Source organism: Mirounga angustirostris, unplaced genomic scaffold (genome assembly GCF_029215605.1).
Source record: "Mirounga angustirostris isolate CCGP_5_RB_7025 unplaced genomic scaffold, mMirAng1.0.hap1 SCAF_13, whole genome shotgun sequence".
Classification (NCBI taxonomy): domain Eukaryota; kingdom Metazoa; phylum Chordata; class Mammalia; order Carnivora; family Phocidae; genus Mirounga; species Mirounga angustirostris.
In genome coordinates, this window is record NW_026991721.1 from 106,139,692 (window position 1) to 106,161,706 (window position 22,015).

General features: G+C 46.6%; 2 protein-coding genes across 5 annotated transcripts in view; one reads left to right on the forward strand and one right to left on the reverse strand.

Annotated features, from left to right (window-relative positions):
- Nucleotides 1-129: 129 nt before the first annotated feature.
- MSANTD4 (Myb/SANT DNA binding domain containing 4 with coiled-coils) lies at nt 130-14,455 on the forward strand. Of its 3 annotated transcripts, none has more exons than XM_045895148.3 (3): nt 130-256; nt 2,959-3,558; nt 4,302-14,455. In XM_045895148.3, the coding sequence occupies exons 2-3, from the start codon at nt 3,097-3,099 to the stop codon at nt 4,875-4,877; spliced, it is 1,038 nt and encodes a 345-aa protein (XP_045751104.1). In that variant the 5' UTR covers nt 130-256; nt 2,959-3,096; the 3' UTR covers nt 4,878-14,455. The 3 variants fall into 3 exon arrangements, with proteins under 3 accessions (XP_045751104.1, XP_045751101.1, XP_045751103.1); XM_045895145.3 differs by having other exon boundaries at nt 162-298; XM_045895147.3 differs by lacking the exon at nt 130-256 and adding an exon at nt 850-1,001.
- A 4,812-nt stretch (nt 14,456-19,267) lies between these two features.
- GRIA4 (glutamate ionotropic receptor AMPA type subunit 4) overlaps nt 19,268-22,015 on the reverse strand; it is a 366,854-nt gene continuing 364,106 nt past the window's right edge. For both annotated transcript variants that reach the window (XM_064577521.1, XM_064577520.1), the window contains exon 16: nt 19,268-20,378. In XM_064577521.1, the coding sequence (XP_064433591.1) occupies nt 20,214-20,378 (165 nt within the window). In that variant the 3' untranslated portion in view covers nt 19,268-20,213. The remainder of the gene's footprint in view (nt 20,379-22,015) is intronic.

The following is a 22,015-nucleotide window of genomic DNA, read 5'->3' on the forward strand; positions in this document are numbered from 1 at the left end:
AATCGCAAGGGGGCGGAATTCCAGGGCACTAACCCGGAACCGGTTGGGGACTCGATTCCCATTGTGAGGCCAGACCTGGGGCGGGCCCTCAGCCGGAATGGCAACACCGCCCGGGCCAATGGATGAGCCGTCTCGAACGAGTGGCAGCCGCACTAGCCAATGGGCGGCGGCGGGGGGGCGGGCGAGGGATCAGTGAGGCCTCTCTTTTTCCTCGCCCCCTTAGAGGCGATCGGGCGGAGGTGCCGCCGGGTCGCAGGTGAGCGGGTGTGTCCCGGAGGAGGCGGCAGCTCCGCGGACGGTGGGTGCCCTCGCAGCGGGGACGGTCCCGGCGGGGGCCGGCGGCAGGTGGCGGCCCCCCCGCGGCCGCGTCGTAGCGGGGCCTCGACGCTCCTACAAGGACCAGCGCGTCCGGGGCGGGTGGGGGGCTGTGGCCGCCGAGTCCGGGCCGCGGAGGTTTCCCGCGCACCCAGTCGGGACTCTGCTCTCATCCCCGGGAAGAAGACCTCGCTTCCAGGTCGCCGCACCTGCCAGCGGTGCGCCGCTGCGCCGTGGCCGAGGCGGGCGGGCGGGCGCCGCCTCCCCCTGGCCGGCCCCCGGGTCTTCCCTGCGGCCCTCAGCGGGCGGTCCCGGGGCAGGCGTCTGTCGCTCCGGTGACAGGCGGCCCCTGGGTAAACTTCACTTAGGCTCCTTCCGCAAGTTTCAGAGAAGAGCATCCTGTTCGGCCGGGAAGCGCATAAGAATATGCGGGCGCGAGGGGGGCGGCTTGGGGGCGCTGGGATATTTTGTGGTGCTTTCTTTTCTGAACAGCCTAACGAATTGACCAAAAAAAAATTGTTATTTTGTTTGGAGGGGACCCATATTGACGGCCTGATTTTCCTCCGACCTCTTTGTCGCATCACACGCGTTTAGGAACTCCATTCTCAAGTGTTAGCCCTTGAAAAAAACAGTTGCCCACAGTTAATCATGTGCCTTTGGTGCTACATCGTCTTCACGAGGATTATGTAAGTGAACTACTTACACCTATTTCCAGCCTGGAAAGAATGACCGTCCGCTGGGATTCCAGGAAAATGGCAGTTGTCTCTGTTGGGCCTTGCAAGATCTACGGATTTTTGGAGGTTGCAACTGCCGAATTCCCCTCTGTAAAGGCAGGGAACACAACCGGTATAGACGGGGTAGTAGTTGACATCTAAAATGGCATTTTTTCATGTTATGTGAGCTGTTCCATCCCCAGCACCGGGAATATGTGCCGGGCACATAGTAGGAGCTCGATAAATATTTAAGTTATTGGGTAATGGATGACAGAAACCCAAGCTGTGTTACATAAGCATCAAACTATAAAGGAAAGAACAGGAAGAAAAAAAAAGATCCTGGAAACATAGCTTAGCTTCTATCCGTGCAAACATAGCTACCAAATTTCAACTCGAGGTGCACTGATTTTGATACTTTCTTACATTAATCAGAAGATGTCAGAGGTTTTCACATAATTATGCCGAAACTGTCTGGAAATCTAAGATACATGTACACAGGAATAATGTGTTAAGCCATATCCATCCTCTAATATAATGTGGTATAGTTTATGCATCCTCATCTACTGGTAAATATTTTGGCAAATATTTGTATTTTTATCATGCTTTTACCTTAAAAATATGGTAGCACGTTTGAAATGGTTCAAGAAGCTATTGAAATGCTCTGAAACATTCTGTATCTTTTGGAAACAAAAAGCCATGAATACATTGTATTTAATATGATATGGAATTTGATACTATTTTCCCTCTCTGTTCTATTTTTAAGGACATCTAACCTGATTCCTTACTAAAACTATGTCTTTGATAACCTACTTACTTATTATGGTGGCAACAGAGCCTTTTTACCTAAAATTTTCTTTTCACAATGTTTTGTAACTTACTAGGTTCTTACTTTTTTTGGCATAGTCAAAGGGTGGGTAGTTTAAAGGCTTCACTTAATTTCACAAACTGATTCTTGCCCATGTTATCTTGGGCTGCCTTTTTCTTTTAATCATATGCTTTGCCCATTGAGGTTTCAGTTTTGGTAGCTTACCTTCCTTGCGTTACTTCGTGTCATTTTCTATCTTTTCCCATCCCCCAATCGCCTTATTTTAAGTTGTATTTGTACCTCCTGTTTGTTAGGCATATTGTTATGTATTGAGGATACGGCCCTTGGAACAAGTGGGCTCCATCTTACAGATCCCGCTAGTGCTGAAGCAGATGATTGAGGAAGGCAAAAGCCAAGTTTTCACTTCAGTAATTCTCTGAAGTGAGCTAGGACATAAGTACTAAGAGGAAACATATTTGGCTGGTGTAACAGTATATAAGTTAGTTTGCTTCAGTCCTTTTTTATAAGTATATGAAAATAGGTAGAAAATAAATATTTTATATAAATATATAAAAGATATATGTTATATATATATATATAAATAAAAAAGATACATAAAAATATATTTAAAAGTTTGGGAATCTAGTACCTAAGTATTCAGTGGCCTCTAGAGGAAAGCTGACTACTTGCCCAGCCCATTGGTCATTTAAATTACATAAGGAACGGTAGGCCAGAGTACTAATTAAATGTGATCCTTTAAAATTACGAGTGTTCTAGAACGTTCACTCATCTGAGTTGGGATCGAATGCGAAGGCACGGCGTTCATTTTTGTTAGGTGCCCAATTCCCAGGCAGAGGGACCCGTGTGCACAGAGGCTCCAGGGGAGGAGGGTGACAATGGGTGCCGGGAAGCCGGCCAGCACAGTGGGAGGAGAGAGAGTGGTCCGGGAGTGGAGAAGCAGGGGGTGGCCCAGGGTGACGAGTGGGGGTCAGGTGCCAGGGCAGCCGCCCAGGTGAGGGGAGGCGGTGGGAGCCAGAGTAGAGGTGTGTGTGTGTCCTGCAATCCTGTGCGTGGCTCACGGGGTGGACGCTGCAGGCTGATGGCGTTTGGCTTCTTTCCCTCTAGGAATCCTCCAGCCTGCCTGTGCTACTAGATGAGCGGAAAACTCTGATGTGACAAAGTGCCCACAGGGGTTGCCCTTGATTCTTGTGCTTTGTAGCGTTTCCCAGCTTTTCACATCTTCTCTGCATTTAAGTTGGGAAAATGAAGCAGTTGAAAAGGAAAAGGAAAAGCAATTTTAGTGTTCAAGAAACTCAGACCCTTTTGAAAGAAATTACAAAACGGAAAGAAGTCATTTTTTCCAAGCAGCTCAACACCACGATCAACGTGATGAAGCGGATGGCCTGGGAGGAGATCGCGCAGTGTGTGAACGCCGTTGGGGAGGGCGAGCAGAGGACAGGGACGGAGGTGAAGAGGAGGTACCTGGACTGGCGGGCGCTCATGAAGAGGAAGAGGATGAAGGCGAACATTAAGCTGGTTGGCTCGGGGTTTCCGCTTCCCACGTCCGACCTAGACGACTCTCTCACCGAGGAGATCGATGAAAAGATTGGATTCCGCAATGATACGAATTTCGATTGGCAGAACGTGGCGGATTTCCGGGATGCAGGTGGATCCCTAACTGAGGTCAAAGTGGAAGAGGAAGAAAGAGATCCCCAGAGCCCCGAAGTAAGTAGTAGCCCGTGAGTCCTCTTTCCCGTTTTACTCCTTCAGTTCTGATGTGGAAGTTCGTGATGGTCCAGGAACAGCAAAGTTCCCAGTTGTCAAGCTCACGTACAAGTAGCACCCAACAGAGTCATTCCATTTTGTTTTCTCTTCATGTCATTAATCTCTCTTTGAACCTAAATATGCTTCTCTTAATGATATACACAGTGGACCCTTGAACAACATGGCGGCGGGGGGCAGGGGCGCTGACTCCCCCAATCAGAAAGCCGTGCGTAAGTTTGGACTACCCCAGAACTTAACTACCAGTAGCCTGCTGTTGACCCGAAGCCTTATCAGTAACATTAACAGCCGATGACCAGGTATTCTGTATGTTATATATATATATATCTTACATATTGTATTCTTAAAGTAAGCTTTAGAAAAGAAAATATTAAAATCGTGAGAGAAAATACCTTTCCAGTACTGTACTGTGTTTAGCGAAGAAGTTTATGAGTAAAAACGTTTTACTTATATATATATATAAAACATATATCTTTTATATATTTATATAAAAATACATGTTTTCTACATGTTGTCCAAGGGTCAACTGTATAGTGACACCAGGTAATTCCTTATAAATATTTTTTCAAAACTCAAAAGAAATGGTTTTCTTTGCTCAAATGATACAGAAACTTCTAAGGACACGTTTAGACAGAGTAGCAACTGTGAAGTAGAAATAAAGACTGAGAGTTGCCTTTTCCTTTTAGTTTGAGATTGAGGAGGAAGAAGAAATGTTGTCCTCCGTCATACCGGATTCCAGGAGGGAAAACGAACTTCCTGACTTCCCCCACATCGATGAATTTTTTACTCTGAACTCAACACCGTCGAGGTCGGCCTACGATGAGCCCCATTTGCTGGTGAACATAGAGAAACAGAAGCTGGAGCTGGAGAAACGGCGCCTGGACATCGAGGCGGAGCGGCTGCAGGTGGAGAAGGAGCGGCTGCAGGTGGAGAAGGAGCGGCTGCGGCACCTGGACCTGGAGCACGAACGGCTGCAGCTGGAGAAGGAGCGGCTGCAGATCGAACGCGAGAAGCTCAGGCTCCAGATCGTCAGCTCCGAGAAGCCGTCTCTGGAAAACGAACTCGGCCAAGGAGAAAAGGCCATGCTTCAGCCACAGGACATAGAAGCAGAGAAGTTAAAACTTGAGAGAGAACGCTTACAACTGGAAAAAGATAGGCTGCAGTTTTTGAAATTTGAGTCGGAGAAGCTGCAGATTGAAAAGGAACGCTTGCAAGTAGAGAAGGAGAGACTTCGAATTCAGAAGGAGGGACACTTGCAGTGATGGAGCTCGGTCCCCGTTGAGCCAATGTGTGGAAACCATAGATTTTTCTCTGTATCCAGTACTATAAAAACGGTTGCAAGATGAGCTCTGGGTTTTTTCCTGCTTAATGTCCGTGTTTTCAATAGGAAAGAGATAGTTAAGAGTGGGTTACTGTATACTTAAGTAGCATATTCCATAAAAACGACGTGCCCTAGCGTAAATGGTGTAGCAGAATCTGTTGTGCTGTTCTCTTTGAATTAGGAAAATTACATAGGTCTTGTTTCATCTGTGCACGCAGAGTTGACACGTCTACGTAAAATTCTAGCTCAAACTTCTAGCTCGGTGGTTCTCAACAGGGCGGTGGTTTTGACCCCTGGACGACCTTTGGCAACATCTGGAGACCTTTTTGGTTGTCAGGACGGGGCGTGGGCAGGTTGCTACTGGCGTGGAGTGGGTAGGGGCCAGCAGGCCCAGCCGTGTCCTGCCGTGCACGGCCGGCTCCCCGCCCCCGGATCATCCCACACAGCGCAGCAGTGCAGCTGAGGTGGGGAGGCCCTTTCCTGGCCTGACTGTGCGCCTCCAGAGCTTTGGTTTATAGTTTCAGAGTATTAAAACCTCAGATATTTAAATGGGTAGTTACTTAAGTGGCCAAAGCCTTGAACTATGTGACATTAGTGTGTAGTATTTTGAACATAGGGAGTGATGAAGATTGTAGGTATTTTATCCCCGTGTTTCCGTCTATAACCTGAGACTCTGAAAACAATGCAGGGAATATCAGAAATTGTCCAAGATGGGTCACCTTGAAACGCAGTTCATTCCTCCAGCTGTTGATGCTTCCGAAGCCACACACGCTGTGTAGGGTTTAGTTCTCTTTTTTCTTTGAATTCACGGTCTTAGTTTCGGTAGAAGAATGGTTATTTCAACCAGACGTACTGAAATCTTAATGTAAGTGAAGGTTGAAGCTAGTAAAAAGGGTACCAATGTAGAAATGGTACTGGTAGTCCGTGAGCTTGAAATCAACCAGTGGTTACTTTTTAAATAAATCTTAGCAGCTCTGTGGGCGTGGGGGAGGGGAAGGGGAGAACGTCCTCTGTGTCTGGTGGTGATGGAGAAGATGATAGTAGCTGTGCGTGAATGGATTAGGGACGCGCTTGTCACACTGTCTGACCTGATCTGTAGTATTGATTAGTATTCCTGGGTCTGAGGCTCAGAGGAGGAACACTGAGTGAAAGTCTGTGATGTATTTTGTCTCTACCCCTCCCTGAGGACCAAAGTTTGTATCTTCGGCCCCTGTGGTATCTGTTCTGAGTCCGAGGGCTTGCTTTTAACCTGGTGGCTCCCCTTCAGTCCCCCGCAGATGCTGTTCCCACAATCCAGGTGGTCCCAATGCACACTAACCTTGAGAATCGCTGCACGAGATCACTTTGTATTTTCTGATTTCCAGGGCTGACAATGTAGCTTTAATCCATCCTCCTGTTGACAGATAAACAACCTGGATTCTGCGTTTGTTCCTTGTTAATTTAAGAATGTCTTGACACCATACGTGATATTTGAGTAGGGACCTCTAAGGAGAAAATATACTTCTGCTTCGTTACCTTGACTTTGAAATAGTGTTATTTTTCTATAACCGAAATAAATGCTTCTACCGTAGAAATAGCATTTGCCTATACTAACTATCTGAAAGCTTACCGTTCGCAGTGGTCATCCGCGCTGGGGGGCCTGAGGTTTTTAAGCCGGAACGAGAGCCTCCCCAGTGAGCGCTCCCGTGTGTGGCAAGGCCCTGTGCGGCGCTCTTCCCACATGATCTCAGTCGCTCTCCCAAACCACTCTTGGGCTACGGGCCTCACGTTGTCCCTGCTTTTGCAAGAAAGGAAGGAGTGCCTCATCCACTCAGTGACATTCCTGAAGAAGGATATGCCACAACTGACCCTAAGGAGGGGCAGCGGAAGCCTGCAGGTGCTGCCAGCGGGGCGTGGGCGTTGCTGGGCCCGGACTTCGGGCGCGAAGCCCTTCCATGCGCCCCGCGATGGCATCTCCTCGTCCGTAAAGGGGACACCTCAGCACCTGCGCTGCCTGTGTTCCCAGTTTGCTTTAAATAGAACGGTATCTAAACTCTAAAATGCTGCTTCGGTGCAGGGGGCTGCCGGGTTTAGATTTAAGATGAGTCGGTTGTAAGTCCCTAGAAGCAGGCATGAGGACAGCGATACTCTTTTTCGGTGGGGCACTCAAGTTCCTGGAAGAGACTGTTGTTTTTATTCTCCTTCAGCAGCTTCTTGCCCTGCGGGGCCTTGGTGTTCTTCTCCCTCCCCCAGTGTGCGTGGATTGGGCTGCTTCCCCGCGCTAGAAAACCCGACTGGTGGGTTTCTGAAGGGCAGGCGCACTTGGAACGAGCTCCCCCCGGCCCCCGGGCTTAGCCACGGCCCTGTCCCCACACCGCAGCTCGGGGCTCCTGTTGCTGGTGGTTTTAGAGGAAATGAGGCTGAGCTCCTTCGGGCGGCTCGGGTCGTGGCCGGGCTCCTCCGGTCTGCAGGTCGGCCAGGGGTTCAGCTTCTGCCGGGTGGGGTGACTTGGCTGGTGCGAGGCGACTCCGCTCTCCGTATTCGATCCTCTAACAAAACAGCTTAGGCTTGATTTTGTGGGGACGGCAGGAATTCAAAACGGAAGAGCAGAGATGCTCCAGGTGTCCTGAGGCCAAGGCCCAGCACGGGCACTTCATGTCCGCCGCATGGCCTCTGCCAAAACAAATCACAGGACCAGACCAGAGTCGAGAGCGGAGGATGGAGTCCACTCTCCACAGAAGGAGCCCTGATGTGGTTCTGCAAAAGAGGGGGATACGGGGAGGAGTGAGGAACTGTGGCCATTTTTATCGTCAGCTCCATCTCCATGCGGGTTTCCTGGGGATGCTCCTGACGCCAGCGGTCTTGTGGCTTAGCGTATGTCCTGGACCGAAGTACCCTGGTGTGGAAATTCAGTTCTACGCTCATCCTGCTCATAGGATGCCCTTTTGTAAAGATGCTGAGTTAGAAGAAGGAAGGGCCCATAAATTTGCAGTAAAAGAAAAGTATTCTCTCAGGCTTTTTCTTGCAGATTAAACAGTCTTTGTAACTTGAGAATTCTTGCTTCTCTTCGCTCATTTCCTACCTCATTTGTCCATTTTATACTGCTTTGCTTCTCCCCTCTTTTCATTCCTCTACCTCTTCATGCGTCGTCACTTCTATCCTGAATAGAAAATCAGATCCTAGTGCTCTGAGAGTATTTTATTTTAAATTAATAGCTACCTTTTCCTGTCTCTCTGACCTTCACTATGTTTTGTTTGTTTCAAACTCAAACATTTTTCCCTGGGTCGCTCTGCATGTGCTCAAACATTCTCCCTCCCCAAAAGTAAATTTTTAAAATTGTGTGACTTAATTTGTCAAGGCTTTCTAGTCGCTGTTCTCCGACCACAAGTTGTACCTTCTACAGCTCCCAGAATACTAACCGCCTGTTTGCTTTTCCAATCTGTAACTTCTTTCCGATGTATGTGCTCCTTTATACACATACCCACCAGGTGCGGTTTTAGGCAGTGCCTTCATTAAAACCCAGAGGAGAACGGTCAAATGTATCACTTTGAAGTATACATATCAGAAACGGTTTAGCATACGTACAGCTAGAAGACAACCAAAGAAGACCTATCCTGGGGGGGGGGACATGCTAAATTGGTTGAAGTCTCGAGAGATTAATTTACCACTATCCAGAGGGGCATCGCGACCCTGCTGTTTGAACTGAGATCAGTGAGACGTGAGAAAAAATGATGATTACACCGTTTGAATTTTGATAAAGAAGTTCTGAGAAGAACTTTCTCAATGAATTTCTTCAGGAAACACCCTTTTTTTTTTTTTTTTAACCATTTATTTTCCTGATGTGACCCATTCACCTTTAAAAAAAAAATGAGTAGGTTGAAATACAAAGTCCATCTGCCGCCTCCAACCTCCCGGGTCGTCCTTAGTGTGGTACCATTTGCTGTCAATTCCAGAGCTTCCTGCGTCCTTCTTCCTTTCTAATCCTCCCTGCACGACAATTCCAGAATAGATTTCCCCAAGCACTGCTTTCATTGCGTCCTGAGAATTAGCAGGACGTGAAGTCATGGAAGACGAGGGTTCTGGAAAGACCCCAGGTCCGGTCTCAGCGCTACTTTATCAGCTGGGGCGTGGCGGGCCGACAGTGTGTCTGAGCCTCATTCTTAGTATTATATTAATCAGCTTAAAGCTAGAAATCAGCTCAAAGATTTTAGAAATTTGTCTTCCCTCTCACGAGTTCCCCCCATTCCTTCTGAGTCAAGTGTAATGTCCTCAAATGTTCTTTGCCCTGGTTAAGATGTTCTCCTACCCACATCACTAAAATATGCTTGTCAAGCTGCTCTCCAAATACTTCATGCATTTCCTCCCCCTTTACCTTCGATCATGTTGCTTTCACCCTTGACCTTTTCATTTTCTATCCCAGAGTGACCATCAGCAGAGCAAAGCTTTTTCAGATCCAGGGACTTTGTCATTTCCATCGCTCTCTACCATAATTTTAAAATAACCAAAACTAATTTCACTGAATAAAATTAGAATATTTTATCATATAAAAAAGTAGTATCTTCATGTCTTCCAAAGTCTCCCTGAAGTCCTTTTGAGTTAAAATGTTAAAACGTCAGGGCGCCTGGGTGGCTCAGTCGTTAAGCGTCTGCCTTCCGCTCAAGTCATGATCCCGGGGTCCTGGGATCGAGCCCACATCGGGCTCCCTGCTCCGCGGGAGGCCTGCTTCTCCCGCTCCCGCTCCCCCTGCTTGTGTTCCTGCTCTCGCTATTTCTCTATCAAATAAAAAAAAAAGTTAAAACGTCAGTCCGCCCAGCTATGACCCCTCCACCGCCTGTCTGAGAAGTGCTCCCTAACCACAGAGCAGGCGCTGGTGGCCAAGTGTGTCCAGGGACTTTGTTCCTTGGGCCGCATCGTACACATGCACGCCAGGAGTAGACCTGGCTTGGCCTTGCGGTCTCCGAGCTGACGCTACCACTTGGAGGATTCTCTTTCCCATTGAAGATGACCTGTGTCCTGACCCAGAGCTCATGTTGCTTTTGATGGCTCTGCAAACGAACAGGTTGATAAAGATTTTCATTCTGACGTACTTGCTGTGTAGATGCCCTAAACATCCTCCACTTCATCCCAAGCGCGCGGCTAAAACGTTAGCACATTTGATGTGGGCCAAGACATGAGAGACTGCTTTAGTAAAAAAGCACTGCGTAGGGTAACCAAGATGGAACTGGTAATATTGGTAACATCTGGGACAGATATCCACTTGTTAAAATACACATAATAAATTGTGTATTCTGTTTTTCTAAATACCCCCAAGTGGGTAATCTTACTGCCCTGATACAGCTAAGCTAGTCTGTACTGAAAAGAAGGGGACTCTGGGCTCTTTTACTATTGTGATCCAAGGACTGGACCAGGAATGTGAAAATTTTTAATTTTTTAATCTTCCTGGGTTTACTGATTATTTTTTTCCAGAAATCACTGTATCTCTCATCTTCACAGTCCAAGGAGGGTTAACTTGACGTCACACTGTAGGAATATCGATGAGGGGCTGAAGCCTATCCACATATCCCATTCTCCTGCGACAGTGGTCGGTTCAAATTCAGGCACATACCCATTCAGAGCCAATGTGTTTGTTGGACCTTCTGTGAAAGATAAGCTTCCATGCTTCCTATTGACATCTTAGCTTCCCCATAAAGATGAGCTGTCTGGACAGGTTTTAGAGCTGTTTTGGCTACATGGAGGGTGCAGTTGGGAAGTCCCTTATGGAGCCTATCAGGGAAGGCTGAATAGAGAGCGTGAATTTGAGTCCTTGAGGATGTTATTTGAACTGCTCGATCAAACCTTACCTGTTACTGGAGATGATTCTGTATTTTCAGCCTCACAAATCAATGAATTTCTCCCTGTTCCGCATTTTCTTAGATTCTGTGATTTGTCCATTGGGCCTCCCTTCATCACAAGGTCAATTACATGAATCATATCTTCTGATTGTCTGTTTTCTTCATGCTCTGGCATTTGTCACCGATCTGGGGAAAGACTGTTCCTCCCAGGACTAGCCGGTTCTTAGGGGTTGTGCAGGCCTGGAGGATGCCTTTCACATGCAAACCAGCCGATGCCTAGACCCCCAGGACCCCCTTTATCAAACTCACACAGGCCAAGCTAATATTCCCGCCTACCTGTAATCAACCCAGTGTCAGGTACCAGACAGCTAGAGCCAGCCCCTACAGCGTAGATCCTGCGCCATATTCAGTCTGGCCAATCCTAAACTGTTGCCCTGCCCTGCCTCACTTTCCCCACAGAAACTCCCCCAGGAGCTCCGGCCTTGGCTTTCTTGCTGCTTTCCCTGCAGCCCTGTGTGGTGGGGCGTCAAATGCCATTACTAAAAGCCTCTCGGTGTCATTGGCCACAGTCAGGCCTCGATAAATTAAATCCTGGGTTTAATTTTAAAGATTTTATTTATTTATTTGAGAGAGAGAGACAGAGAGAGCACATGAGAGGGGGGAGGGTTGGGAGGGTCAGAGGGAGAAGCAGACTCCCCGCCGAGCAGGGAGCCCGATGCGGGACTTGATCCCGGGACTCCAGGATCATGACCTGAGCCGAAGGCAGTCGCTTAACCAACTGAGCCACCCAGGCGCCCCAAATCCTGGGTTTAATTTTAGAACACCCCCCACCATCACCTTGTCGGGGGGGTTAAGTCATTTGAGTTGGAGTTTCTAGGACTTAAAACTGAAAGAGTATGGACTTAGGTAGCCAAATAGAGAAAAAAGTAGGTCAACCCAGGGGTCTTCGCATCCCATAACCGTCCATGCCCTTCTTTTTTATTAGGCTGCTGTCTGTTCTTCTCTACCCTGCTTCTCTCCTTTATTCTGTCCCCCTCTCTCTTTCCCTCCCTCCCTCCATTCAGTATTTAAGTCCTCTGCGGGCATACATGTTACATGGCCGCGCGAGACAGCTCCTTCCCTGCGTGGCTGACAGCGAACGCATCTGGCGGAGACACACGATCTGACAGAACACGGACAGGACTTAGTGGGGTCTGAGAACGGAGGACCACCTTTTCCTGAGCGCGGGTCAAGAGAAGCTTCAAAGAGGGAGTGACCCCTGAGAGGAGTCCTGGGTCGATTTTGTCACCCAAGTCACAAACAGAAGAGAGGAGTTTCCCATCAGAAGGCACTCCTTGGACAGACTCAGAAACAGCGTGGTCGTGCTTGGTGTGGGCAAGAGACTTTCTCTGGCTGGTGCTGGAGCCCAGGACATGGCACTCCCTTGGTGCCCCAAAACTTTCAGGAATTGACACATGATATTTTAATGTCATATTTTTAAAAATAAAAATTAATGCAAAAATGCTTGATAAGCAAGATATCAAAATTTGAAAATTAAAAAAATGAATATATTGAAATTCAAAAATGGCACCATGCAAAAGGTGTTTCAGTAAGCTGAAGTTCATTACCAATTATTTAAGATCTGTCCTTAGCCAAAAAAAATTGTCAAAAATGTCAGTTCTCTCAATTGAAAAGAAGTGGATTTTGAAAGTATTATTGAGGAGTCTGCTTCCCTTAAACCAAGAAAGTAAAAAAAGATAATTTTGTTTTAATACAAAGTAATTAAACGTAAATGAATGCTTTGGGTTTTAATACATCTATTTTTGAAATTTTCAATCACCTTAATATTCTGCAATAAAGCTAACCATTAAACATAAAAAAATGTATAAAGGGACATATTTTTTTCTTTAACCTTGAGGTCTTAGATGGTTTGGCATGCAACTCTAGATCTTATCTTTAAATTTTTGATACATTTTACAAACATCTTGATGTTTAAAAATATTTAAAATGTTATTTACCTTGATTATTGACTTTTCAGCTCCCCCTTAAATTTCACTCTTGCAGCAAATGCCTCATTGACCTCATTGGCCTGGAAGAGAAATTCGATTCCTTTAAAGAAATAACTTATTCTTAATGTTCAACCCCATTATAAATGCTTTTTGAATGAGTAAATGGTTTAAAATGGTAATGGTTCACTGAGACTGCCCACTGTGGTCTAGAAATATAACCAACTGTGTTAGAAAAACTCGGTAGTGTTCCTTCCATGTGTCTCTCTACTCCTCACGTAGAACCCTTCTGACGCATCTGGTTACCAAATGTGTGGGTTCTTTCCCCACATCTAGCAATTCTCCATGGCACCCAACGCTGAGCCAACCGTGTCAGGTCCCACAGGTTCAGGGCGGATGCCCACGAAGCTGCTCCCACCCCACTTCGGACACCCACAGCGAGGAGGTCCCCAGCTACCCACCCCCTCCGTTGGTTTGGGCGACAAATCAGAGGTTCCCATGAACTTCTCCTCCTTGGATTCCATTCCTTGCTAAGCTGCTCACAGAAATCAGGGCGAGCACGTACTTACGTTTATTGGTTTATTAAAAGCTATGATACAGTTTACAGATGAACAGCCGGAGAAGGATGCCTGGAGCCCGGTCGGGGAGGGTCCCGGGTGCAGGAGCTCCTGTCCCTCCCGGAAGGTGGCTGTGTTCCCTGACCCGGGAGCTCTCGGAACCCCTTACTTCTGGGATCTTCCTCAATGTAGTCCCACCCGGCCGCCCCTGCACAGCTGCATCCCAGTGGACGCCCCGCCCCGCTCCCCGCTCCCCGCTTCTCTGCCTCCTGGGGCGGCAGGTGCGACTGCTTCCTGAGCACCAGGCCCCTGCCGCCAGCCAGCAAGCTAGCATTCTCCTGGGTGCAATTCAGCAGCCGCCAGAGGCAGGCACGTTTCCCTTCACCTCACAGCCCGCAGGGTGAGACTTCCCCAATATTCCGTCCTCCCATCGCCTCAAGCAAAACTGTAGTCCGTCTTGGGCGAGAAATTCCTGCAGAGGTAGGGGACGTGTGCTTCAGCCCCTTCTCCAGAAGCAAGGTTGTCTTCATGCCACGGAGACGAAAAGATTTGCTGGCCCTGCTCAGGACCCTGCGACTTTTGATTTGTAGAAGAGAGAGGTCTGGCAGTGAGGCAGGGCATTTCGAGGGTGTCCGCGGCCCCCAGCCCCGCAGGTGCTGTCCGCCTCATGCCCACCTGCTCTATCCATCAAGGGGATCTCTGTCCGGCCTTCCGCTCTTCCCTGACCCCCTTCTTCGAAACGCTCAGTTGAGGACCATGAAAAAAGCCTTACAAGTGAGTTCAGATTCTCTTGGTCCAGTATCCTCAGCTATTTCCACCTGCATCCTAGCCACACTTGGCCCTTAAGAATCTGTTAATATTTCAGCTCGGTTCTTGCCCACAATGTCACGGTCACTGGTGCACCATCCCCTCTCTCCTGAAGACGGGAAACTATTTGTGTATCCCATTTCTCCTTGAAGGCACGTGTCCTTCTGTGGAATTCAGTTTACTTGAGCAGCTTTCTGAGTCACACGAGAGAAGTTAAGACTGTGTAGATTATTTGGCTTCCGAGAAAATAACTTTTTTTTTCTCCCTTCAGCTTTCTATTTCCTAGGCAGAAGCAGAAGCCCAAGGCTACAGAGATGAATTAAGTGTAGTTTTGTTTACAGGGCTCCCACTGAGCTCTGGGGCTGTGACAAGCAATCTATAAACATTCATTTTTGACCTCACAGAAACTTCAAATGCTAGGTATTCTTGTTCCCATTCTACATATGAGACAACAGGCTTCTTCCGGAGACCAAAGAGTAAGCTCCAGAAAAGGGATTTGCATCTCGCTTTGTCTGGGTCTACAGCTCAAACTGTGTTCTCTGTACTCCTCATTGCTCTCTATGTCACCGGTGAGTCTGGAGAGATCAAGTGGAGACATTTCTAAAAATAATCATGAAACAGTGGTCTAAGTCCACGTGGAGGTAAGCACAAGCCATAGGGAAGCAAAAAGTGATCTCCAAGCTTAGGGAATCAGGGCTGTGTACCCGAGATGATGTCTATAACACTTCTTGATGGACGAGTGGGTATTAGACATAAAGAAACAGGGGAGGGCGCCTGGGTGGCTCAGTTGGTTGAGCGACTGCCTTCAGCTCAGGTCATGATCCTGGAGTCCCGGGGATCGAGTCCCGCATCAGGCTCCCCCTGCTCGGCAGGGAGTCTGCTTCTCCCTCTGACCCTCCTCCCTCTCATGCTCTCTGTCTCTCATTCTCTCTGTCTCAAATAAATAAATAAAAAATAAAATCTTTAAAAAAAAAAAAAAGAAATGGGAGATATTCCACATTTTGTGCCCATTCAGATTCTTTTAACTCTTCTTGTATTTATTTTCCACATTGTGCTTCCCTAAGGTAGAAATCAGTGCTTGGTTTCCACGTCTCCCTCGCTGCTAGATCCCAGGCCACCGAGCACCCGACCTAGATATTCCTTCCTGAGGTTTGATGTGAAAGAGGCTGTGCGTGGAGCCTGTTTCCTGGGAAGGAAATAGAGCATCCAACCGGGGGGGGGGGGGGGGGGACACCCCATGCTCAGAGACGGTACAAACAGAAGTTCCTTGCTCAGTGTCCTTGCTTCTTACATACGTGTCCACTGTAAGCTGGACGTGGCCTGGGGGCAGGTCAGTGACGTGATTTTGGTATTGATCTTGCCTGCTTTGCCTTCCGCCAGATACTCTGTCTTTCCCAGAGATTCTGTGAACTGTCTAGTGCGCTCTGTTGGTTATAGCTTGGACCACCGTCTGAGGCAGGGGCATTGCAGGGAGAGGTAATAATCAGCAAACTTAGAAGGGGATGAACGTGAAACGCTTGGAAAACTAGCTGTGAGCAGTAATTAGGTGTCATTGGAGTGGAAAGTGAGACAAACTACTGGAAATATTGACAGTTTGTATCCACTGCTAAATATTTAGGAACTTTAGAAGTGTTGGTCCAATGAAAAGACACGGAGGAGGAAGTCATGATAATCTATTTGAGCAGGCTCATGTTGCGTTCAGGATTCCAGGATTCCAAACCTCCTAAGTCACCCCCTCATGGGCGCCATGACTTAGGCATTATAATTTAATAGAATATTTATTTATGTATGTATCGTAGGGTCCTCTCACACCTACCATCTTCTCCAGATCCAGAAAAAATTGAACAAGACTTTGCTCTCTGCCATGCGGAAGGACAAGTCTCAATCTAAATTTCTGCCCATTTCTGTGGGAAGGAGACGTGTTATTAGGGTTATTTCTGGCCTAGCATCAACCCAAATATGGGACTTAGAATTTTCTCCTTGACTCCCTTTAATCCGACCACAAATACCAGCCTGGGGCTCGTAGGAAAATTTGTAAGCAGGTCGTGGGAAGAGGACTTTATCAGACATTCATTACATACCACACAGTGGAAAACCATTTGTCCAACAGCCCCGTTCTCCTGAGCTCTTTGGGCCACGAGGGCGCACTACCGGACTTTTGCCAGCTTTCTGCTTTCTTAACGTCTCCTTTGCCTTATCTTTTATTTTCCCTCAACCCTGCCCGCCCACCACTCCCTCCAAAGACAATAAAATCAAAGCAACATAAATAAACAGGTTATTCTATTTCATGGGAAATAATTTAGCTTCCTGGTTTTTTTTTTTTTTTGAAGTACAATTTCCAAATTTCATCTTTCGCTCTTTCTAATGGATCAACATCTTTTCATAAAGAAGCACAGTCCTCTTCTGACAAGACTCCTGGTGCTGTTAGGAACTCTGTAAGCACGGCCCCTGCCACACGTGCGTGGGCTCCGACAAATGCTAGGCACGCTAGCCTGGCGCGCCGTCCGACATTAAAAGCTGCTTACGAACGTGCTTGAGAAGGTGCACTTTTCATGCAGCCTCATGCTAAGAAGACAAATGAATCCGCACCGTCTCTTCAGAAACTCCCCCGATGTCACTTTCATTTGGTGCTTATTTCTAGCTGCCCTTCATTGGTGTTGCAAATTGGGATATTGTTTTCTGGGGAAATTAGTAGAGCATGTTTTTTCACAGATACTGACGTAGTAACTGAAGTTGTGTTTAGCATTGACAAATACGTATTTTATACCTACTGTGTGCTATGCCTTGGGGGAATGGATGAATGAGTTGACAGCAGGTGTGGACACCAGGGCGCAGCATGGAGCAAGCCCGAAGCTAGGGCTGGACCGGCGGTGGGGGGCGGTTGGCATTTTTAATTAGTAGCTATTGAATTGACTGTAACAAAGTGGTTCTCCTGAGGGTCCTTTACAGCCTTCAAAGGTGGTCATCGTATACATTTAACCAGCTGATGTAGCTTCCAAAGTGGTTTTGCCTGATACATTCAGGAAATGCTGCACTAGATGGTCATCTTGCTTGCCTGATAATGGAGTTCTTCATGGAACTAAATGTTTTAAATGTTTTTTTAACTTAATTTAAACATAAATGTGTTAAAATCACATTACCTAGCTTTATAGCATTTCCTCAGATTGGAGACCAGATAGGGTATCCCTTTGTACTGATGGCAGATTTAACATTTTGGTTTTGGCAGAATTATTCCATGAGAAATACAGAAATTTAACTATATGATACTAATACAGAAAGAAAACAATACAAAAAGAAGAAATTAAACTATGAGAAATATAACTTTTTACCTTCTCATCACTTATCCACTCCGAGAATTAAATGAAAGAGATCTTTAGAAGAATGGGTAAAGACCAAGCCAGAACCCTGGTTTGGGTTATTTAATTACCTTAAGACAATTTCTCTAGCTAAACACATCATTCCACAGCTAGGTACAATTACACGGAATAACGTCTCCTCCGATCAGAAAATTTGTCAGGTATCTTGTTTTGTTTTTTAGCCACACTTCTTCCGGGGCGACGGACAACGTCATGAAATCAGCCATCCTTCAGCCTTTTTTTTTTTTTTTTAGTGGGGGGGAGGGGTGGAGGGAGAGGGAGGGAGAGTATCAAGCAGACTCCACCCAGCACGGAGCCCGACCTGGGGCTCAATCTCACGACCCTGACATCACGACCTGAGCTGAAATCAAGAGTCGGTCGCCCAACCGACTGAGCACCCGGGCGCCCCCAGCCTTCGTTCTGACCTGCTCTTTACTTAACACACACGCTAGGGACTGTTAATGAGGAAAGATACTGTCTTTGTGCTTCCACTTAAGTAAATTGATTCGATTCAATTCATTCATCCAACAAATATTTATTAAGCACCTACAATACGCCAGGCACTGTGCTGGGTGCTGGGGATACAACTGTGAACGGGAGAGACATCCTGCCCTCAAAGAGCTTACAGTCTGACGTTATACAGACAAGCACACAGGCAAGTACAGTGCGGTCCAGGGCAGACGCCCTGATGGGGACAAAACACGAAAAGGGCCTCTGACCCGGTCCCGGGGGCAGCGGGCGGGCGGGTTGGTGTGGAGGCCTTCCTGGGCCAGGCACGGTTCCATCTGGTGCTGAAGGAGGAGTCCAAGTTAGTCAGGGAAAGAGACCGGGGAAGTGACAGCCCAGGAAAGAGCAGGTGCCGCGTCCCGTGTGCGGGCGGGGGAGGCTGGGCCCGGGGTGGACGTCACGGGAGGGAGCAGCAGGGACCAGGTCACGGAGGGACTCACTTGCTCTGCTTCAGAGCTTGGGCCTTTTCCTGAGGGGACCGTGCGTGGGTCACGGGACCTGCGCTTTTAGAGGTGGCTCTTTACTGTAGCGCACAGATCGCGGGGGATGGAAATCTCCAGATGGAAGCAAGCGGGTGGGTCCTTCACCTTCTCCAGCTTTATCTTCCGGGATGTGGCAGGCCCGGACACGCTCCGCGCGGGACCCCGGCTCGCCCCGAAGGCGCTCCACGGCTTCTCCACCTGTGGAAGCGGAACTCGTCCTTCAAGGCCACACTTCCAAAATCATCCTAACCTGTGCTTTCTGCCAAGATCTCTACGTCGTGTGATGGCGAGCTGTACTCTAGTACTCATTTATTATTTCAAGGGATCCAAACCTTCCTTTGAGCCACGTTAATTTAATCCACACATAACAGAAGGTGGGTTTGGGAAATAAACACGGGTATAATTTTCTTCACCATTTCCAGTTGAAAAAACAAGAACAAATTCTTCTTCTTTTTTTTGTCTACTACAAATTACTATTCGTGCCTTCAAGTGATTTAAACGGAACAAGGGGAATGGGGGCGGGGAGAAACCCAAGAGACACATTATTTTATGCAGCAAAATACAGTCAAGTAAAATTTCAACACGCGATGACAGGTATGTTGCTGTTAATGACAACAGGTCGTTCCCCAATTCAAACACGTCATCTGTGACGATTTCACCTGCTCACAAGGCAAACACCTGTAAAAGTGGGTAAGCTTATTATGCAGAAATAAGAGCTATAATATGGCCCATACTTGACTTCTATCATCCCTCCTACATAGTCTTGTAATTTCTCAAATAACTTTTATTAACGATAAAAACAAACTTTAAGCTCTGTAGATATTGTAAGAACGTCCGCAGTTTTATTCTTTTGGTGGGTACAAAAACCACAATTTTGTACACAGAACAAGATTATAAATAACATCGATACCATGAGTGACCCGTAGTCTCTTTTGATTCTACATTGCAGACTGATGATTTCACGGTAATGCTGTCTTCGTTTGTGTTTGTGTTCCGGTAGTGAGACAAACGCGATCTGGGGACACCGACTATGTGACAGAGCGTAGGTTACTTGCAACAAGGAGATGACCGACTTTTATAAAAAAAAAAAAGTCTCTAAAGTTTATTACAGTGATGGCATATCAATTATTGCAATGTATTTTTCCCTAAGATGGTTAGAAAAAAGAATTGTGTTGTCCTCTACTGAATTTACGTCAGTTAAAAAGCAAGCATGTTTCAGTATTTGTTTTCTCCAAAGTAAGTGTAAATACATCCTTTAAATTTTTTCACAGGATTTACATGAGTGTTGATTATTTTCCGATCACAGTTTCGTGCTGTGTTTTCTCAGCTGGAGTCTCCCACGGACCACGTGGGTGTTCTGGAGACGCACGTTAGCATGTTCACTGACTTCTCTAACTAGTTTATCCCTTGCGGTGAAGACAGGCCTTTCTGAGCAAGAACTTCACAGTTTGATGCGCTAACTCGCAAGTCTGATTAGTTTTTAAGTCCACTCGAGTGAAATTTGTTGCTGTTAATACGCCCATCCCAGCTCCCTCCCCACCCTCCCGCTCCCCGAAAAAACCTAAATTGTGAGTTTTCCTGATAGAAAATCTGAGTTTGGGCTTCCGAGCTGAGCTCATGCACGCGTTGCTGCTGCGGAACGGGGAGCATCAGGACGCACAGCCCGCTCTGGCCAGAGGCCTGGTCCAGGGCACCTGCTCGGCGCGCCCCGGGCCGCGCTCCCGTCGGTCACCAACACAGTTTGATTAAGGCACTCGATTATGTTTTTGGTTTTTATGGTAGGTCCGATGCAATGACAGCCAATCCTGAACTTTGTCTAATTGTAGTTCCCGTGTGTACAGCCTTGGGGCAGTCGGGCGTCAGAACGCGGCCGTTCTCACCTACACTCCCAGTGATGGATAATCTGGCTTTGTTTCTTATGGCTTCAGAAAAGGTCAGCTGGGTGCATGGAAAGGAAACAGAAAGAGTGTGGACTGTTACAATGTTTCTGCTTCTGCGACAAAAGGCAACACAACAAACACCAAGATATCAATAATTAGACATCTGCATTTTTTCCAATATTCTTTTGGTCGTGTGAAAACTGCGCATTATGGGAAAGGGAAGCTCAACTATAGTGAAGAATAAATCGGACGGGAGTTTGTGGTCCTACCTGTTTCAGAACTAATTTGGAAATCGTCACCCTAGGTTTTGTTCGGCAAGTCTGGGCGGGACACAGCCTTCGCCTTGCGGTCCTTTACCCCCTGGTACTTCTGGGCCAGCTTAAAATTCTCCTCTAGGTGGACAACGTTTCTAATTGAGCCTCTTGCTCTTGCCAGGAAATGTCTTTACAGCGCGGGCGTTATCCTCAAAACTGTGATGAGTTGTCTAAACAAACTGCGGACTATTCACGACAGATCTTCCGGCCTTCGGAACACAGACCTATCCACAGACACCTTCATTCATTCACACCAGGGGTAGACATGACCCAGAACAGCAGAGTTAGTGACGGGCCTACTCTGGAAGCTGACTGATGTTTCCGGAGGCTCTAAGTGTTTCAAGGGGGGGTGCACTGAAAGGGAGTATGTTTCAATTCCTCACTGCTGGGGAACCTCCCAGACTGAGATGTTAAGGGGTCAGGTCTCCGAAATCCTCATTAAATTCCTGTTCTCTGTCAGGTTAAGTCAGGAGCAGATAACAGTATTACACAGAAGAGAGACAGGCAGTGTTTTTATGTAAATCTACTTACTGCTGGTTCATTTGCCTTCACATTTTTTTCTAGTAACTGAATTTTAATGTTAACTCAAGAGGAAAATAAGGCAAACGAGATACTGCCTAAGTCTGCTATGGCATAGATCATTTATTTCTCGTAACTCAAAATATATCTTAATTCCCTGTGGCGAATTTAGGTTTACCTAATTCTTTAAGAATTCCATCCCTATATTTACTCTGCTCTGGAACTTAAGTATTAGAGTCACGATATATTAAATAATGAAATTAGTGATAGGAGTAGAAAATGGTATAATGTAAAGGTTTAGAGATCAGATACCCTGATAAGGTCAAACTGCTAGTTAATGACTTATCTATGATAAAAACCAAGGTCATTATCATAGTTTTTCTTTAGTGAATAGTCTCAAAAAAATTAGAAATCAGGATGCAATCTCTACAGTACTCATCACTAAATTAAATGAACCAGAACCAAAGTTTGAATTTGTTTCCTCAGATTCACTTTCAACATTTAATATTAAATAAAATAATTATTTTTTAAAACCTACTGGTTTTGTTTTGTTTTGTTTTGTTTTGAAGAAGAAATACAATTAACAAAAGCATTATAATTTTTGGAAGGGATTTTTTTTTCAGAAGGCTCTTGCTATAAAATTTGTGTTTCCTTTCTTTTCTTGATTGCCTTTGCGAAGAAAGGAAAATACCCCAAACAGGAACCATGTGCTCTCAAGTAATCTTTCCTTCTCTGTAGATGAATGCAACGGAGTGTAATAGTTAATAAATCTTTGACAGCTCCTATTTTCTCTTAAAATCTTAGCATTATTATTTCTTATACTTCTATCTCCTGCTTCTTCCTTAAAATATCATTTCTATTC

Bases quoted from the DNA above. Each gene is read 5' to 3' on its own strand.
- MSANTD4 (XM_045895148.3), top strand. From the start codon at position 3,097: ATGAAGCAGTTGAAAAGGAAAAGGAAAAGCAATTTTAGTGTTCAAGAA. The intron at 3,559-4,301 runs GTAAGTAGTAGC...TTTTCCTTTTAG, and splicing joins GAGATCCCCAGAGCCCCGAA to TTTGAGATTGAGGAGGAAGA.